At 39.7% G+C, this 14,716-nt stretch overlaps 1 protein-coding gene across 3 annotated transcripts in view; it reads right to left on the bottom strand.

Moving 5' to 3' along the window:
- Positions 1–4,162: 4,162 nt before the first annotated feature.
- LOC149798658 (uncharacterized) overlaps positions 4,163–14,716 on the bottom strand; it is a 91,187-nt gene continuing 80,633 nt past the window's right edge. For all 3 annotated transcript variants that reach the window (XM_089957503.1, XM_089957501.1, XM_089957504.1), the window contains exon 8: positions 4,163–7,395. In XM_089957503.1, coding sequence (XP_089813629.1) covers positions 7,364–7,395 — 32 coding nt within the window. In that variant the 3' untranslated portion in view covers positions 4,163–7,363. The remainder of the gene's footprint in view (positions 7,396–14,716) is intronic.

The following is a 14,716-nucleotide window of genomic DNA, read 5'->3' as shown; positions in this document are numbered from 1 at the left end:
CAATCGTTAGTTTGAATGGCTAATTTTGTAAGGGCTATAAGTGGCTAGTGACAATAAAGACCTGCCCCAAAAATGTCAGCTACCTCTGGGTGAACTTAACTTTGGTGACATCGAACTTCCCGTTCAGCTTACTAATACCACACTGAGTAAATTTGAAACACTAAATCAAGTTATAACTGTTAATGACAAAGGTTTATATCAACTGGCACTGTCCCCACATGGACAGCAAATGTAGATGTATTTGTTGTTGCTGAGTACAAAGAAAAGATCAGAATCGATATCGCTTATGTATGGATATACAATCTTGCTCGGTTATAGCCTATCGTGTGCTGAAAAATGGCGTTAAACACTACAACAAGAACAACAACAACAAAAATCGTGACAACTGTCACATCACTGGCGCGTATTGCTGTGCCCCACACAACGAGTGCAATTTATCGTTGAGAATTTTCCACAACAAAACAAAAAGCCCTGTAGTTTCATAACTTACGTGGGTATGATTGCCTCTTGATAATGCAAGCAGTAGTCACGGCAACAGACTCATCAATAAGCGTGATCCCCGACAACATGGAAAAAAGATGACGTTTAGGCTTTGTCAACAGCAGTTTATCGATTCATTACAGTTTATAAATAATTCGTCCTTGGATAAGTTAGTGAACTCTCTGATGGCCAAAATCTTTTTAATCGTTCGTCGATACCATCCAACCAATACTGATTTGATACTGAGAACAAATGTGTATCCATATGAGTACATGGGTGACTTGGACAAATTTGCTGAAACTCAGTTGCCACGAATCAAAGAGTGTTATTCCTCTTTGCCACATGAAGGCTAGTATATGTTTGGATAATTATTGATTTTTTTGTGTACATTGTATGTTTGTTTGTACCAGTATAATGTTCTTTTAATGAGTGTCTTTGCCTCCCAATGTAATTTTGTCTTTCATACCTCCTTCCAATACCCATCGTGCGATTCGTTCTCCCAAGTTTGGATTAATAGCATTTGTCATGAATAAGATCCACATCGGTACGTTGACGTGAACGGGTCAATGAGAGCGAAAAAGTTTCGGTCATGGACTGTTCTGCACAAGCAACATCTATACCGTCCAAACATGGTGACGGAACCATGTTTCCAAACTGAGTTCGTGCACTAATCATTATCCCTGCTGGACCAGGAACAATTCAACAGTTGTTAAATATGGTTTTATCATGCGTAACATGCGATCGGTTGTTCGTGATTACATCATCGGCTGATTATCAACCGTGTTATGATGTTTTAACAGATTTTCTATACGTGTTGAGAAGCAAAAACAAACAGCAACAATATCAAGACGAACTTGTCGTCAACCATCGATGTCTTTGATGAAAGACATACCATTTATGATTTGGATGCAAACAAAAACAGTCTTGTCGTTTACGATGATGTGATGCTTGAGCACCAAATCAATCCCTCGCAAATTTTTTCGCGAGGCCTCAACAATAACACTGACGTGATTTATTTGACTTCACGATACGCACATATACCATAAGAAATCCGTGACAACTGTAACATGCTGATGATAGTTCGTTGCATTGATAAACATGGTCTTGGAAATATTCATTGGATTTGGTGTGCCGCTGACCACACGTGTATCGAATTTGCGAGGATCACCTCGGACCCATTTAGTTTTCTCATCATTGATTTGACCGGCAATTACCGGGAAAAATATCGTGCGGTTTTCAACGCTTCAAATTAACAATAACAAAACTTATATAAAATTGTCCGCCAGTGATATCATTGAAAGGTATGGAAAGCGACATCGTGAAGCTGCTCATCAACACCTAAAATTGATTCGTGATGTGATAGAATCTCGCAAAAATGGAACCAAATGAAGCTTCGGCTTCAGTTCGTGAGATAGCCAAACGTACCTAGGCTGTCAAAAAAGCAACACTAGCAACTGCAGAGGTTATTACACTCTAGCCAGAGATGGTGGCTGAAGCCTAAAAAAAGAATGCGTCGGAGAACATGAAGAGCGAGCCATCAAATAATCACTACCACAAGGATGCCTGCGATTGATGCATACACCGATACAAACTTATAATGACAAATATCGCCAGTGGATCAGCATTGACCCCTTCCGTGCTGGTCTTAAACAACTGTATTCACCTCAGTTGGAGAGATTTAGGGAACAAAGAACCATAGAAGGACATACAAAAGGTTTGGGTTAAGTGGGCAAAGAGGGAATTGGCTGGGTCTAAAAAGGCCTCTAGTAGGGTGCTTGATATTTATAAAAAGTCACCTTTTCTGATGAAAGCGAAAAGAGGTACGGGACAGAAGAATATCGATCAGCTTTAAAATTAAGACAGAATAATGTGTGTTTCGGCTGATCTTTGAAACTACGACAGTACAAAATTCTGATCAACCAGTATATACTCCTGAAATTGAGGCAGCTGAAACTTCGGATCAAGCAGCCTCAATTCAATCAAAATGTAAGAAGCCTCCACCAGTAAAAGGAGCACAGAAAAATATGGGAAAAATACCTAAACAAAAACAACTTTTATCTGAATCTCCTACACCGGAAACACAAAAAGAATGGTATAGATGAAGAAGTACAAGGTTGGCGCAGCAATCGTTACCAAGACGTACACCCACAAAACACGGAGAGGGACTTGTGGATTGTGTGCCCTATCGACCTTGCTGATCGTTTGAAAATACTTGTGAGGTCAGTTCCTGCGGGGAGCAATGCACCCAAAGTCATTAATGAAACATCATCTATATGTCAGCGGCTGCTCACAAACAACATCATGGACAGAGACAAATATCACGCGTTGATGCATGAACTTTTTGAAGATAATCGTGATGTATAAACCGATGGCGAGTTCTGAAACAATAGATATTGTACGTGTTGTACGCAAAATGTATGCTGCGATGCAACAGGCGGTTGTAAATACAGCCTAGTGCGTTACATTAATGAGTACATTCTCATCCTCGAACCAAAATTGAATGTGACTTTTCCGCACCTGTTACTGCTGGTGACTCACACACACTTGAGATCGCACTTCCGTCGTTGCGAGTGTATTACAGTTGGCCTAATATCCCATCACAACCGATTGGTAGTCCGCATGCGAATAACACATTCGTGTTTTCAGCAGACACTGGCGCCACCTGGAATACTATTGAACTTCCAAACGGAGCATACGACAGAGAATCGGTCGGTGAGGTAATGTGGTGAAGAATCATCTTGGTGACCGGCATAGATAGAAATATATCGATAATGACCGGTATCTCTGGTTGTGCTAGCAAATAAATTTCAATCGAGCTGCATTCACGAATATACGTATATTCGAATTGTTAGCAGCCACACTAAGCAGTCTCAATCCGATCAGTAAACTTTCTTCGGTAGCAATCGAGGATAAAATAATAAGGGTGGCTGAGTTTGAGAACTTGCTGGCGGTAATGGAAAATTGCCGACAATTACGATAACAAATTAAAAAAATAGCGTAGATTTGCAAAACGTCAAAGCCAAGAAATCTGCTTTTTAAACCAAAGAAAGAATATAAATCCCCAAAACAAAGGAAATACAAAGCCTGTGGGGTTCTGTTTCTGCAAAAGAAGTCCAAGGACGATATGGAATAAGCTCCAAAAATTATATCAGATATGGAAGGCTATCAAATATGGTCTTGAGGTAAAACTATATGATATCAATCAAGTAGATTTATATTTATAATCAATGGCGCTAATAGTCTTAAGAACATCGTGCATGAAATTTGACCGATGCCTATGATGTTACAATCCAGTACAAAAGTTGTCAAGCAAAGACAGGAGTCAGCCGGGACGGACTGTTCGAACACTATACAAATATTATAGACTTCCCTTTGTAGTCATACAATGACAGCAATTAACCTAAGTGGAAAGTTCAAATCTCATGTAACCACTGACCCGATGACATACGTTGTCTGTATGACAATCAGACCAGAAATGATAGTGTCGTATTAAACTATGATTGGTCGGTTTTGGTAGATGCCATACCAAGTCATACATCGAACCAATGCGACTGCTGTAACTTTATGGCACTATCGAACCGGTTAAGGAAAGAGTGGAAGTCACCTTAGCTGATTGATGCTGTATTATGCAGCTAACTGACTGGTTGATTATTTGTGATATAAAGAAAAGAAAAACACGGTCTGGAAAGATAGTAATACTATTATGAAACAATATATGGGATCCAGAGATTGTAATGTAGTAATCAATAAGGGTGAATTCTCATGATAGAATTCAACAACACGAGCTCTAGAATAAATGTCATAAAAATGTTGACGTCAGGGTAGGCATATTGATGTAATATTATTCAACAATATAGCTAAAACTTTCTGGTTTAAAGTGAACACATGGGGTATGCCTGTTTTACAAACAAAAACTGGTTATATTAAGAAACGTTGTGACTGATATGATAATTAATATAGGTAGACAGACACCAGACCGAGCCTATTGTTTTCTGATATAATGCAACTATCAGACTATATATAAGACCAATCTGATTTTTTCTAATATCATGCGACTTTTTACATTTAATGATCCTGACTGGAAAGATTACTGAGTTGCAGGTGGGTTAAAATTCGCGATGCTGTGTGGAACGAAGTGAAAAACACAATCCGAAGTGTTGATCTGGCCTCGTTTTATACTCAGCATCGACTTAAATAAGAATGGAGGCTGGAAAATTTGCAAAATTTGCTGATTCGACTTATACTTATCATCGACTTATAGGCCGGCAAAACGGTATGAATCCAATAACTATATTCGAAAAACAGTTGTACAAATATTATTCATCGCATTTATGGCCGTTTAGAATTAGTTTTAAAAGACGGTATGATGTTTTCTTTTCTGCATGTCACCACTTTTAAGGTTCTATCGTACATTTACAACATCTGCATTTCCGGTGTACTCATCAAGGCCTTGAATTAGAAATATGATATCGGAATTGGTTTCCAAACATGTGTAAATATCTTCTTGCAACGGATTAAACTTTAAAATACGTTGCCTTTTCAAAAGCTCGTTTACATCATTCTAGTCTGTGACATCTTGCAAAGAGACATTAAACAATAGTTTAAATTCCGACATGAAATTAATGTTTTTTTTTTTTGCTGTGAGGCACCGTGTTTGTGCTTCACATCAGATGCGTATGAAGGAAGAACACCATGTTTTCTTTCCACAGCCTCCATTTCCTTTAAGTTATAGTTTATGACATGGCTCATGTAATTCGGATTTGCATAACTAAGAAAGTACATTTTGAGGAAATTCAGGATGCAAATCTGTAAGTATATTTTTGCCATTCTTATTACCAGCTAAAGAAAAACGGTTTTACCTAGTCTTGGTCAAATCATCATTAATAAAGCTTTATTTTTCATTCTGTGTCAGATTCTTTATCTCCTGGAGAATAATAGATTGTGTACAGTATGACACAAACATCACGATTATTATGTGTAACTTTTTATCAGTTGATCCAAGAATATGAGAGCGGTCGATTTTATCAATGGGCACACCAACAAGAAACTAATCTCTGAAGAAGGAACTGACCACTCTATGTGTGTTAAGCTTCCTTGGGTCAGCAGAGGTAAATGGAATACGACTGCTGATTTGCGTCGTATACCATTCCAGAGTGTCCTGTGAATTAATGCTGGTCTCAGTATTTTTAGCCTACTTAGATATCGCCTGTTTCAATATGTTAACCTCTTGGTCCTTCTAAGCCAAGTTCTGACTTAAGAATTTTAGATGATTTTGCATGGCTGTATCAATAGTTGATGATACAGTATAGCCCACTATCACTGTTATTGCTGCTTTCTGTGGCTCCATGATAGATAGAATAATAGGACTCAAGAAAGTTGTAGCGTTCAAAGCATCCACGATGGCCTTTATTAAATCCAGTATGTAGGTTACACCTGTTGCCTCCGTATTGAGTAGACTGCTTCAATGTAGAGACTGTAGATATAAAATTCACATTTGATAAAGCAGCTAACACTGTCAAAGAGAACTCTATTATGTTTATAGTCAGGAAATCAATTAAGAAGATAAGTATGTTACATATTCCCGAAGCTCATCCATGGAATCGTGCATGTTTTCTGGGTTTCGGGTTTCAAAAAGGTTTTCTCCATGTGTACCACTCCACATTGATGACATCTTTTTCTGCTCAGATTTCGACAAGGAAATGACATATAAAGCTGCGAGAAACAGTTGCATTGAGCTATGCCGAAAAGAAAACTTTTCTTCTTTATGTTTATCACTTTCTTCTTCGTGCTCATCTTCATTTGCACTGACTTGTGACATACATCTACATATAAGATCAACACTTACGCAAAAGTTGCCAAAGTTTTCCTGTTCAAATTTCCCGCTTCCAAATATGCATTCTTTATTATCTTGCAATTCCATCGCTATCTTACCCAAAGATCTGAGGACCAGTCCATAGTGACATATGAAAACTTTGCCAATAAGCATCGCATTGTCGCTAAAATCAAACTTGTAATCTGTTTTGTCGCGATATTGGCGGAGAAAAGATTTGCGTTGCTTTTTTATTTGATTTTCGAGTACATTAAGCAAGAATTCGGCCTTGCATGAAGGTAGGGTACCGCTTTTTTTCCACATGCTTATTAGAAATGGGAAGAAAATAGGATCCTGCATAAAATCACCGAGTCCCCTTTCCTTTACTAAAGGTAACAACTTGTCAAGAGACTGTGTAGGATATTCATCTTCTTTCAATATTTCTTTTGCACGTTCTATTAAGTCTTTCTCGTCTAATCCTTTGATTGTAATGGCTCTGCTGAAAGGCCAATCCATTTGAAACTTGTTCTGAAATGAGTTGAGTGTCATAGGTCTTGATGTAAAGATAATCAAAGCTTTGTTAAGTCGTGTGTCATTTAAAAGCTCCTTTACGACGTCTGCCTTTCCGGTGTACTCGTCAAGGCCTTGAATAATAAATATGACATCGGAATCGCTTTCCAAATATCTGTAAATATCTCCTTGCAACGGATTAAAATTTGGAATACGTTGCCTTTTCAATAACTCGTTTATATCACTCTCATCTGTGACATCTCGCAAAGAAACATTGAACAAGAGTTTAAATTTCAACATGAACTTAATGTTTTCATTTTGACTCACAGACTGTGTTTGTGCTTCACACCAGGTGCGTATGAAGGAAGAACACCATGTTTTCTTTCCACAGCCTGCGTTTCCTTGTAGCAAAACTCTATTCATGGTGTGTGTACTTTTACAGAATATGTCTTTATACAAACTTGCATTAAATTTATCCGATTGAGAACAGTCCCCCTCAACGATCTCCATCTCATACTGAACATTGATGTTCCTATGTGAAGTGTGTATCACTGTCTTGTAGAATTAAATCAATTCGATAGTCAGGGAGTGTAAATCTGAAACGATTAATTAAAATGTGCATGGGTAAATGTAGTAAACGGCCAATACCAGTATCTACAAGTGAAATTATTCGTGTACGATATGATTAAATGTCTATGCACACAATAGCATTTACACTTATACCAAAACATATTCTTCAGCAGACGTATATATACATATATATATATATATATATATATATATATATATATATATATATATATATATATATATATATATATATATATATATATATATATATATATATATATATATATGTGTGTGTGTGTGTGTGTGTGTGTGTGTGTGTGTAAACCTATATGAACAAACAGGTTATAAAGTTATAATTCATTCCAAGCATCAACCAGACGCCTGACGTGAGAACTGCACCTATCATCTACATCTAACTCATGCAAAAGCCATCTATAAATAAAGAATGGAACAAAGTCAAAGAAAATGCCATTAGGTGCATCGGTGCCTGCTTGCTAAACAAGCGGAAACCTAAAACGCATCTCAATGCACAAATGCTCCGAATTTATATTTAGAAATGCAAGGTACATAGGAAATGAAATTATCATTATAAATTGAAACCTAAAGACGAAGAAGGGAGGAAAGCACTTTCCCTGTGTACATGATATATTGATGAATACATTATAATATGTAAGCAACTCGTGGAATGACAACAATATAACCGAACAGGTTACAGAGTTGTAATTTTGTTCCAATCAAGAATCGATCCCATGTGCTCATTTACCAACACTCTTGATATATTCATTCTTAGTTTTAAAGACCTCCGTTCCACCATAATGATGATTTGTGATCCTTAAGTTGCATTCTCCGTGATCAATCGTAAACGTTCAAGTAGAGCTTCATTGCATTGCATATGTATCACTGCTAGTCAAACTTTGGTTAGCGCAATACAAGGATGTTTCATTATGGTACAGTATCTTGCATGACGTTCCCTCATCTACATGGATTACTCGTTTTTGTCACTTTTCCGAATATTTCCTTTGTAATCACTATGATCATGATCATCATCATCGTCGTCATGTTCTTCTTCTACTAAGTCTTCTTCCTGAGAATGTACATGCTACAGAATTGCTCTGTCATCTACGTTTGCTGTAGAAACCATTTGAATTAAGATCATCTCACCTTATTCTAATGTTTTCTTTTTTTTACAAAGGTTATTATTATATTGTAGGTTTAACAACAATTAACTGTACATGATAAAGCTACATGGTGGCAGTATAACTGGTGGAGGAAGAACCTGGGAAATCCCTGTTAAGAACCACCAACCCACGACAAGCTAATGGCATGCTTTCTCACATACCCACATTGACCTAGTCGGATACTCGAACCCACGTGGACAGAGTTTTGTTTAAAATATTAATGAAACAGTAATGTGGTATCAAGGAGGGTAACGAAAAATCGCAAGGTGCCAAACATGACGGAAACTAAGAAGACGATGAATTGGGGTGCACCTGCCGTGGAGCTGAGAAGTCATAGTATAGTAGCTACTACCAAAGTCAACACAATCTTACTTTTAAAAGAGATCGATTTTAATTGGGATTTAGTTGATTTTCTCTCTTCTTCGCAAGAATTCGTTCCAGTATCAGCAGCTTCGCCACCTTCTCCTTCTTTACCACAGGTCGATGATTTTAAACAGAGACAGAAAGAAGAATTGGATAAATGTGTACAGCAGCAGAAAGAAACACAACAAGCTTTTCTGCTTCAACAGCAATAGCAAGAAGAAGAGGCAAGAACAAGGAAATGATAGGAAGAACAAGCAGCACCAGAGAACAAACAAGGTCTATCAGAGAAGGAGGACAGATAAAGTAAAACGGTAACGGTACTCTTAGACATTTTGGCAGAGTTAAGGAGAAACAAATGTATCAGACTTCTTTCATAGGAGCCAAAAGAAAAAGACCTTCCTCAGCCAAACAACCCAACCCTGTTATTACGCCTGCAGTACTAGCCATAATGATTTCTACCAAATCATCATCGACAGAGGCCAGTCCAGAAGTAGGCCTTGGTAGTGGCAAAGGCTTAAAGCAGTTAAAGCGGATTATGTCCCGTTCCTGGGGTTGTTTTTTTAAAACAAAAAAACCCCACCCAACTCTCCTTTGTATCTTTTGTTTACTCTCTCTGTGTTTTAAATTTCTTCTCTGTAATAGGTTTTTCCTCCTCTTCGTCCTAACTTTTTTCTCGTCTTCTTTTCTTCTCTTTTTTCTTTTTCTGGACGTGTCTGATTTCTTTCTCTGTGGAGGTTACCTCTTCTTCTTCCTGTTCGGAACCCATTTCTTCCTCTTGCTCCTGTAGTTTCTTAGGACATTCTGAAGGCCAATGTCCTTTTTCTTAACAATGATAATAGGTATCTTGGCTTTTGTCTCTTCTGACACCTCTTTTGCTTTTTTGACGGTCTGGACACTCTGAAGACCAATGTCCTTTCTTCCTACAGATATAGCAAGTATCTTGACTTTTATCTCGAAAGGAGGGGGAGTAGTCCGTCGGCTTGTCTGAATAAAGCTTTCGTATGACACCTCGCAAGGATCTGATCAGAAGTTCGATCTTTGTGGGTTCTTCCACCGTTCTAGTAGGTTTGAGAGTGAAATGAATACTGGCATGGATGACACTGACCCTTTATATAGGGAAGACACTAGTCTGGCATTGATATAGGGACCCATGGCGTTTAAAATGTAGTCATTTGACTTTTTGCAGTCGAGAAAAAACGATTGCATCATTTCGTGGAGAAGGAGAAGAAAGTAAGAGGCAGAAACATGATTTATCGCCTCGCATAGTAGCTGAGGTCTTGGTACAAATTCATACCAGTGATTTTGAAGATGACATGAGTGAGCCAGAATCCAGACCCAGAGAGTCTACACTCAACCAAAGCCCACCATTAACTCCTCAAAATTACTACCACATTCGAGAGAAGGAAAAGCGAAACTCTGGAAAATTTAGAACTACGAATTACACGTACACGGTGAAGTTTAAAGATTTCAAGTCCGAAGTACCGTTTGAGAAATCAGAGGGGTTCATCACCAAGGTGTGGGATTCTTTGTTAACCACAATGAAACGGCAATGTGAAGCCAAAGAAGACGATCGCTTGTGGCTTTCCTTTCATCACCATAGTTTGAAGTCCCCCGTTTGGATCGAGTTTAGCAGCATAGCACAATTGACACATTCCAAAGTCATCAACAAGATTCAACACATGCAACAATTCAACGACAAGTTTCACATCACCGATGGAAAAGCGACACTGCTCATGACCCAATGGCTCTTCCCCAACGGACAGGACGCGCAAAACAGTGTTATTGGTGGATGAACTTCGCAGTACCAAAAAAGAGTCTCTCCCGACTTAACAACACTCAAGACTAGATGTGTTTAGCCCATGCCATCGTGGTGGGACTAACCTATGCCGACAAGAACGACACGGTAGAATCGAAAATAGCTTGGCAAACAATTCAAAAATCGAACCGAGCCAAACAACTAAGAGAAGCAGAACTCCTGTTACAGCAAGCGGGGTTATCCAAAGACACACCCTGTGGCATTCCTGAAATGCAAAAATTGCAAGACGTCTTACCTCCACGCTACACCTTAAAAGTGCACCCTCAAGAAGTGCGTGGACCTCTATTGTTTCCAGGCAAAGATTTCAAAGACGGAAAATACATTCACGTCTATCATCACGATGAACATTTCGATACCATCAGCAGTATCACAGCATTCCTGGGACACGGCAATTACTGTGAGAAATGTGACTATGGCTATAACAATCGAGAGCAACACAAGCATTGTGGATCGAAATGTGAGGGATGTTTGGCCTCTGAACCTGTCTTGACGAAGGACAAGAACGAGTGCATTGCCCTGCTTGTCAGTGCACTTTTGTCAGCCCTGCCTGTTACCATCAAAATCTAAAGACGCAAGATTCACGGAAGAAAAGTGTTTGTCATTTCCTGAGATTGTGCCCTACTTGTGGACAAGACATACGTACCAACAGTGCCAAGGCACACGTATGTTCAGGAAAGAAACGATGTCACATTTGTCACCAAATCGTGAACTTGGAACACAAATGCTACATCAAAAAATACCACTCCAATCAACAAGAGGAAGAAGATGACCAGAAGAAGAAAAAAGGAAAATTCATCTTTTTCAATTTCGAATGCATGAAAGAGACCTGAATTCACATTCCTAATTTCTGCGTGGCTCATCGAGCGTGCGAGAAGTGCATCCTATCATTAGTCACTGCCCGCACTGCAGCAAGATTCCTGGAGGAAGTAAAAACATCTTTCGGGGACGAAACACGCTAGCTCATTTCGCCCAATGGATCTTAGACCCCATCGACGAAACGTGGAGCCAAGAGGACATCGACCATTACGGAGATTGTCATCGCCATGTCACGATGATGGCTCACAATTTCTCGGGATACGATGGTCAATTTCTTCTCAGATACTATACGGAACAAGGTACGGAACGTCCGAAAGTGACTTTGCACGGAGCCAAACTCATATCCGTGCAATTGGGACAAGTACAGTTTAAAGATTCGATGAGTTACTTGGCCATACCTTTGAATCGAATGCCTAAAACGTTTGGAATGACAGAAATAGCCAAAGATTGTTTTTCAAATTTTTTCAACACCGAAGCCAATCAACACGCCATTCTACCCCATTTGCCTGAGGCTCACTACTACGACCCCGACAATATGCGTACCGAACAGCGAGAAGGTTTCTACACTTGGTACCAGACTCACGCCTGGGACCCGTTCAACTTTCAGGAAGAAATGTTAAAGTATTGTCGTTCCGACGTGGACATTTACGGCTTTGTTGTGGAAAATTTCGAGAACTGTTCATGGAACACTGAGGGATCGATCCTTTGAAAGAAGCCTGCACCATTGCCAAAGCGTGTTCCTTAGTGTACCGCCAGAGATTCATGCTCGGAAACACATTATCTGTCATCAGACCTCAAACCACCAACTTTGTCAAACGTCAATACTCGATCAAATCCGTACGCTGGCTTCATTATTTCTGCGACAAGGAAGAAAACTATATCCAACACGTTCTCAGCGGAGGAGGCGAAAAGACCATCGAAACGTACCACAAGGGCGACGAGACTCAGAAAGGCATTTTCGCAGACTAAGTGGATTCCTTTTAGAAACTGAAACAAGAAGCCAGTGGCTATCCTTCCTGGTGCCACACTCCCGAAGACCAAAAGAAACTCAAAGAGAAATACTGGGAGCAGGAAGGCATCACTTTAGACCACGTGGAGAAAAACGAAGGAAGGCGACCGTTTACCAAGGTGATGTTAAGTTGCTTGTGGGGTAAAATGGCACAACGACCGCGTTTACCCAAGAGGGAGTATTTGACAGAACGTTCCCGTTACTTCCCGATGATTCACAACAAAAACCAAATACATGAAACACGTGGATGTCGTTCGTGGGGACTTGATCTTAGTCAATTACGGAGAAGAACTGGACTTTGTACAAGCCGACGAATTTGGAAATGTCATCATTGCGGCTTACTTGACAACTCGCTTAAAATTGTTCGAAACTTTAGAACTGTTAGGAGATCGCGTCCTGTACTTTGACACAGATAGTTGCATCGACATCGATTGCCTGGGTCAACGTCACCCTGACATCGAAGGAGACCGTTTAGGTAAACTTTAAGAGCCTGGACGGACGAGAATCCCGTCGACAAGATTCTAAGTTTTGCTAGTGGTGGTCCTAAAAGTTACGGTTACGAATACCGGGACAAACAAGGAGAAGAGCACACGGAGTGTAAAGTGAAAGGATAGACTCTCAATTATTGCACCAGTCGAGTGGTTCACTTTGGCGTACTGAAAAAAAAAAGCCTTGCAGTCTGGACAGGATGAAAGCTTTAAAGTGACCACCTACGAGCCGTACAAGATTGTACGTTTACCCACACACCAAACTGTCAGTCGGCCTTGGAGAAAGTGTATCAAATCGTGTACCATAAGCTAGTGTGGCTTCCCAATCACTTCACTTTGCCGTAAGCACACGTCAATATTGGTCAGCATATAAAAAGGTACAATGTCCAAGACCGATAGTTCATTGTAAGTGCCAAGACCAAGAGAGAAAGATGAATATTTTCAATCAGACATCATTCAAGTTCGGTGATTCTCAAGTGGAGTGCGATGCTGTGCCTTGTGATGAGAGCGATGCCGTACGCTGTGACCTCAGCGATGCAGTAAAGTATCATGGGAACTTTGCTATGAGTACTATTACTACTACACATACCATGGAAAGTGATGCTGTGCGAGTCAAACTTGACGGATGCGAAAGCGATGACACTCGTTACAGAGCACGTTATCACTTTACTGGTTTTTATTGTCAATGTTATCCTCCACGTGAAACCATGCAGCTACCGCCCTACGGATGTCATCCAAAAATGAGTAAACTCTTGCAGATTTCATCCTACCCTCATCGAAACGAACCTGTGAAAGACGAATATTCGTTCCTTGTGCATTTGACCTGAATACTGCAACTTTAACAGTCGATTCCAAACCTTCCAATGCAAATGGCCTAAATATCTAGGAGGACCTACTCTCGAAGAATTAGCCAGAGCCAGATGTTTGTACTTGGTTGAAAGGGGACAAAGTCAAGTGCTTCAGTTGCTGTGTGTCACTTCACCAGTGGAAGCAGAAAGATTCGGCTTAGCTGGAACATGCTCGATGGTCTCCGGATTGTCACTTGTTACCTTTAGTGGGATCTAGTTATTGAAGTGGCATACAATGTTGTTTAAGGAACCAGCTTGGTTAGGAGTCAAACGTTGGACAACACCTAGACAAGTATTTAAACCCCGTTTAAAAAATAATAATCAAGGATTACCAAACGAGTTGCAAGAGAAGATCTACAAGGAAGTTTGGCAGGGACTTGCCAGAGTAAAATCTTAATTGGTGACTGTAGAATTTTTGTGTCGAGAAATTCACAAGAGGAAAGGGGGAAAAGTCAACAAACGCGTTCGGGGACGAAACCTGTGTGACTGTACCAAATGTAGAGACTCTAAGAACATTACACACTGTCCCTAGGACACCTTGGTTACCGAAAACATGCTGTACAGTGACTTGTTTATATTCTAATTTGATCGTTTTGATGTATTTTTTAATGCTGTACTTAACCATTTTGCTTTTATGTATTTTTGTCTTTCGTGTTGTTCCATTTTAAAAAAATAACCGTATCCTGAAAAAAGAATAAAAGCTCTTCTCTTGTTTGTCTTCGTGTCAAAAGTAACATTCTTTGCACTATGGCTACCTCTGCTGTCTCTGCTCCCTCTTCCTCCACATTCAAAGTCATCGACAAACACTTAGATCGTGCAAGTTGGGAGG

Source organism: Sinohyriopsis cumingii, chromosome 5 (assembly GCF_028554795.1).
Source record: "Sinohyriopsis cumingii isolate HCF-2022 chromosome 5, ASM2855479v2, whole genome shotgun sequence".
Classification (NCBI taxonomy): domain Eukaryota; kingdom Metazoa; phylum Mollusca; class Bivalvia; order Unionida; family Unionidae; genus Sinohyriopsis; species Sinohyriopsis cumingii.
The sequence above is the reverse complement of the archived record's forward strand: the minus strand, read 5'-3'. Positions and strand labels throughout refer to the sequence as shown.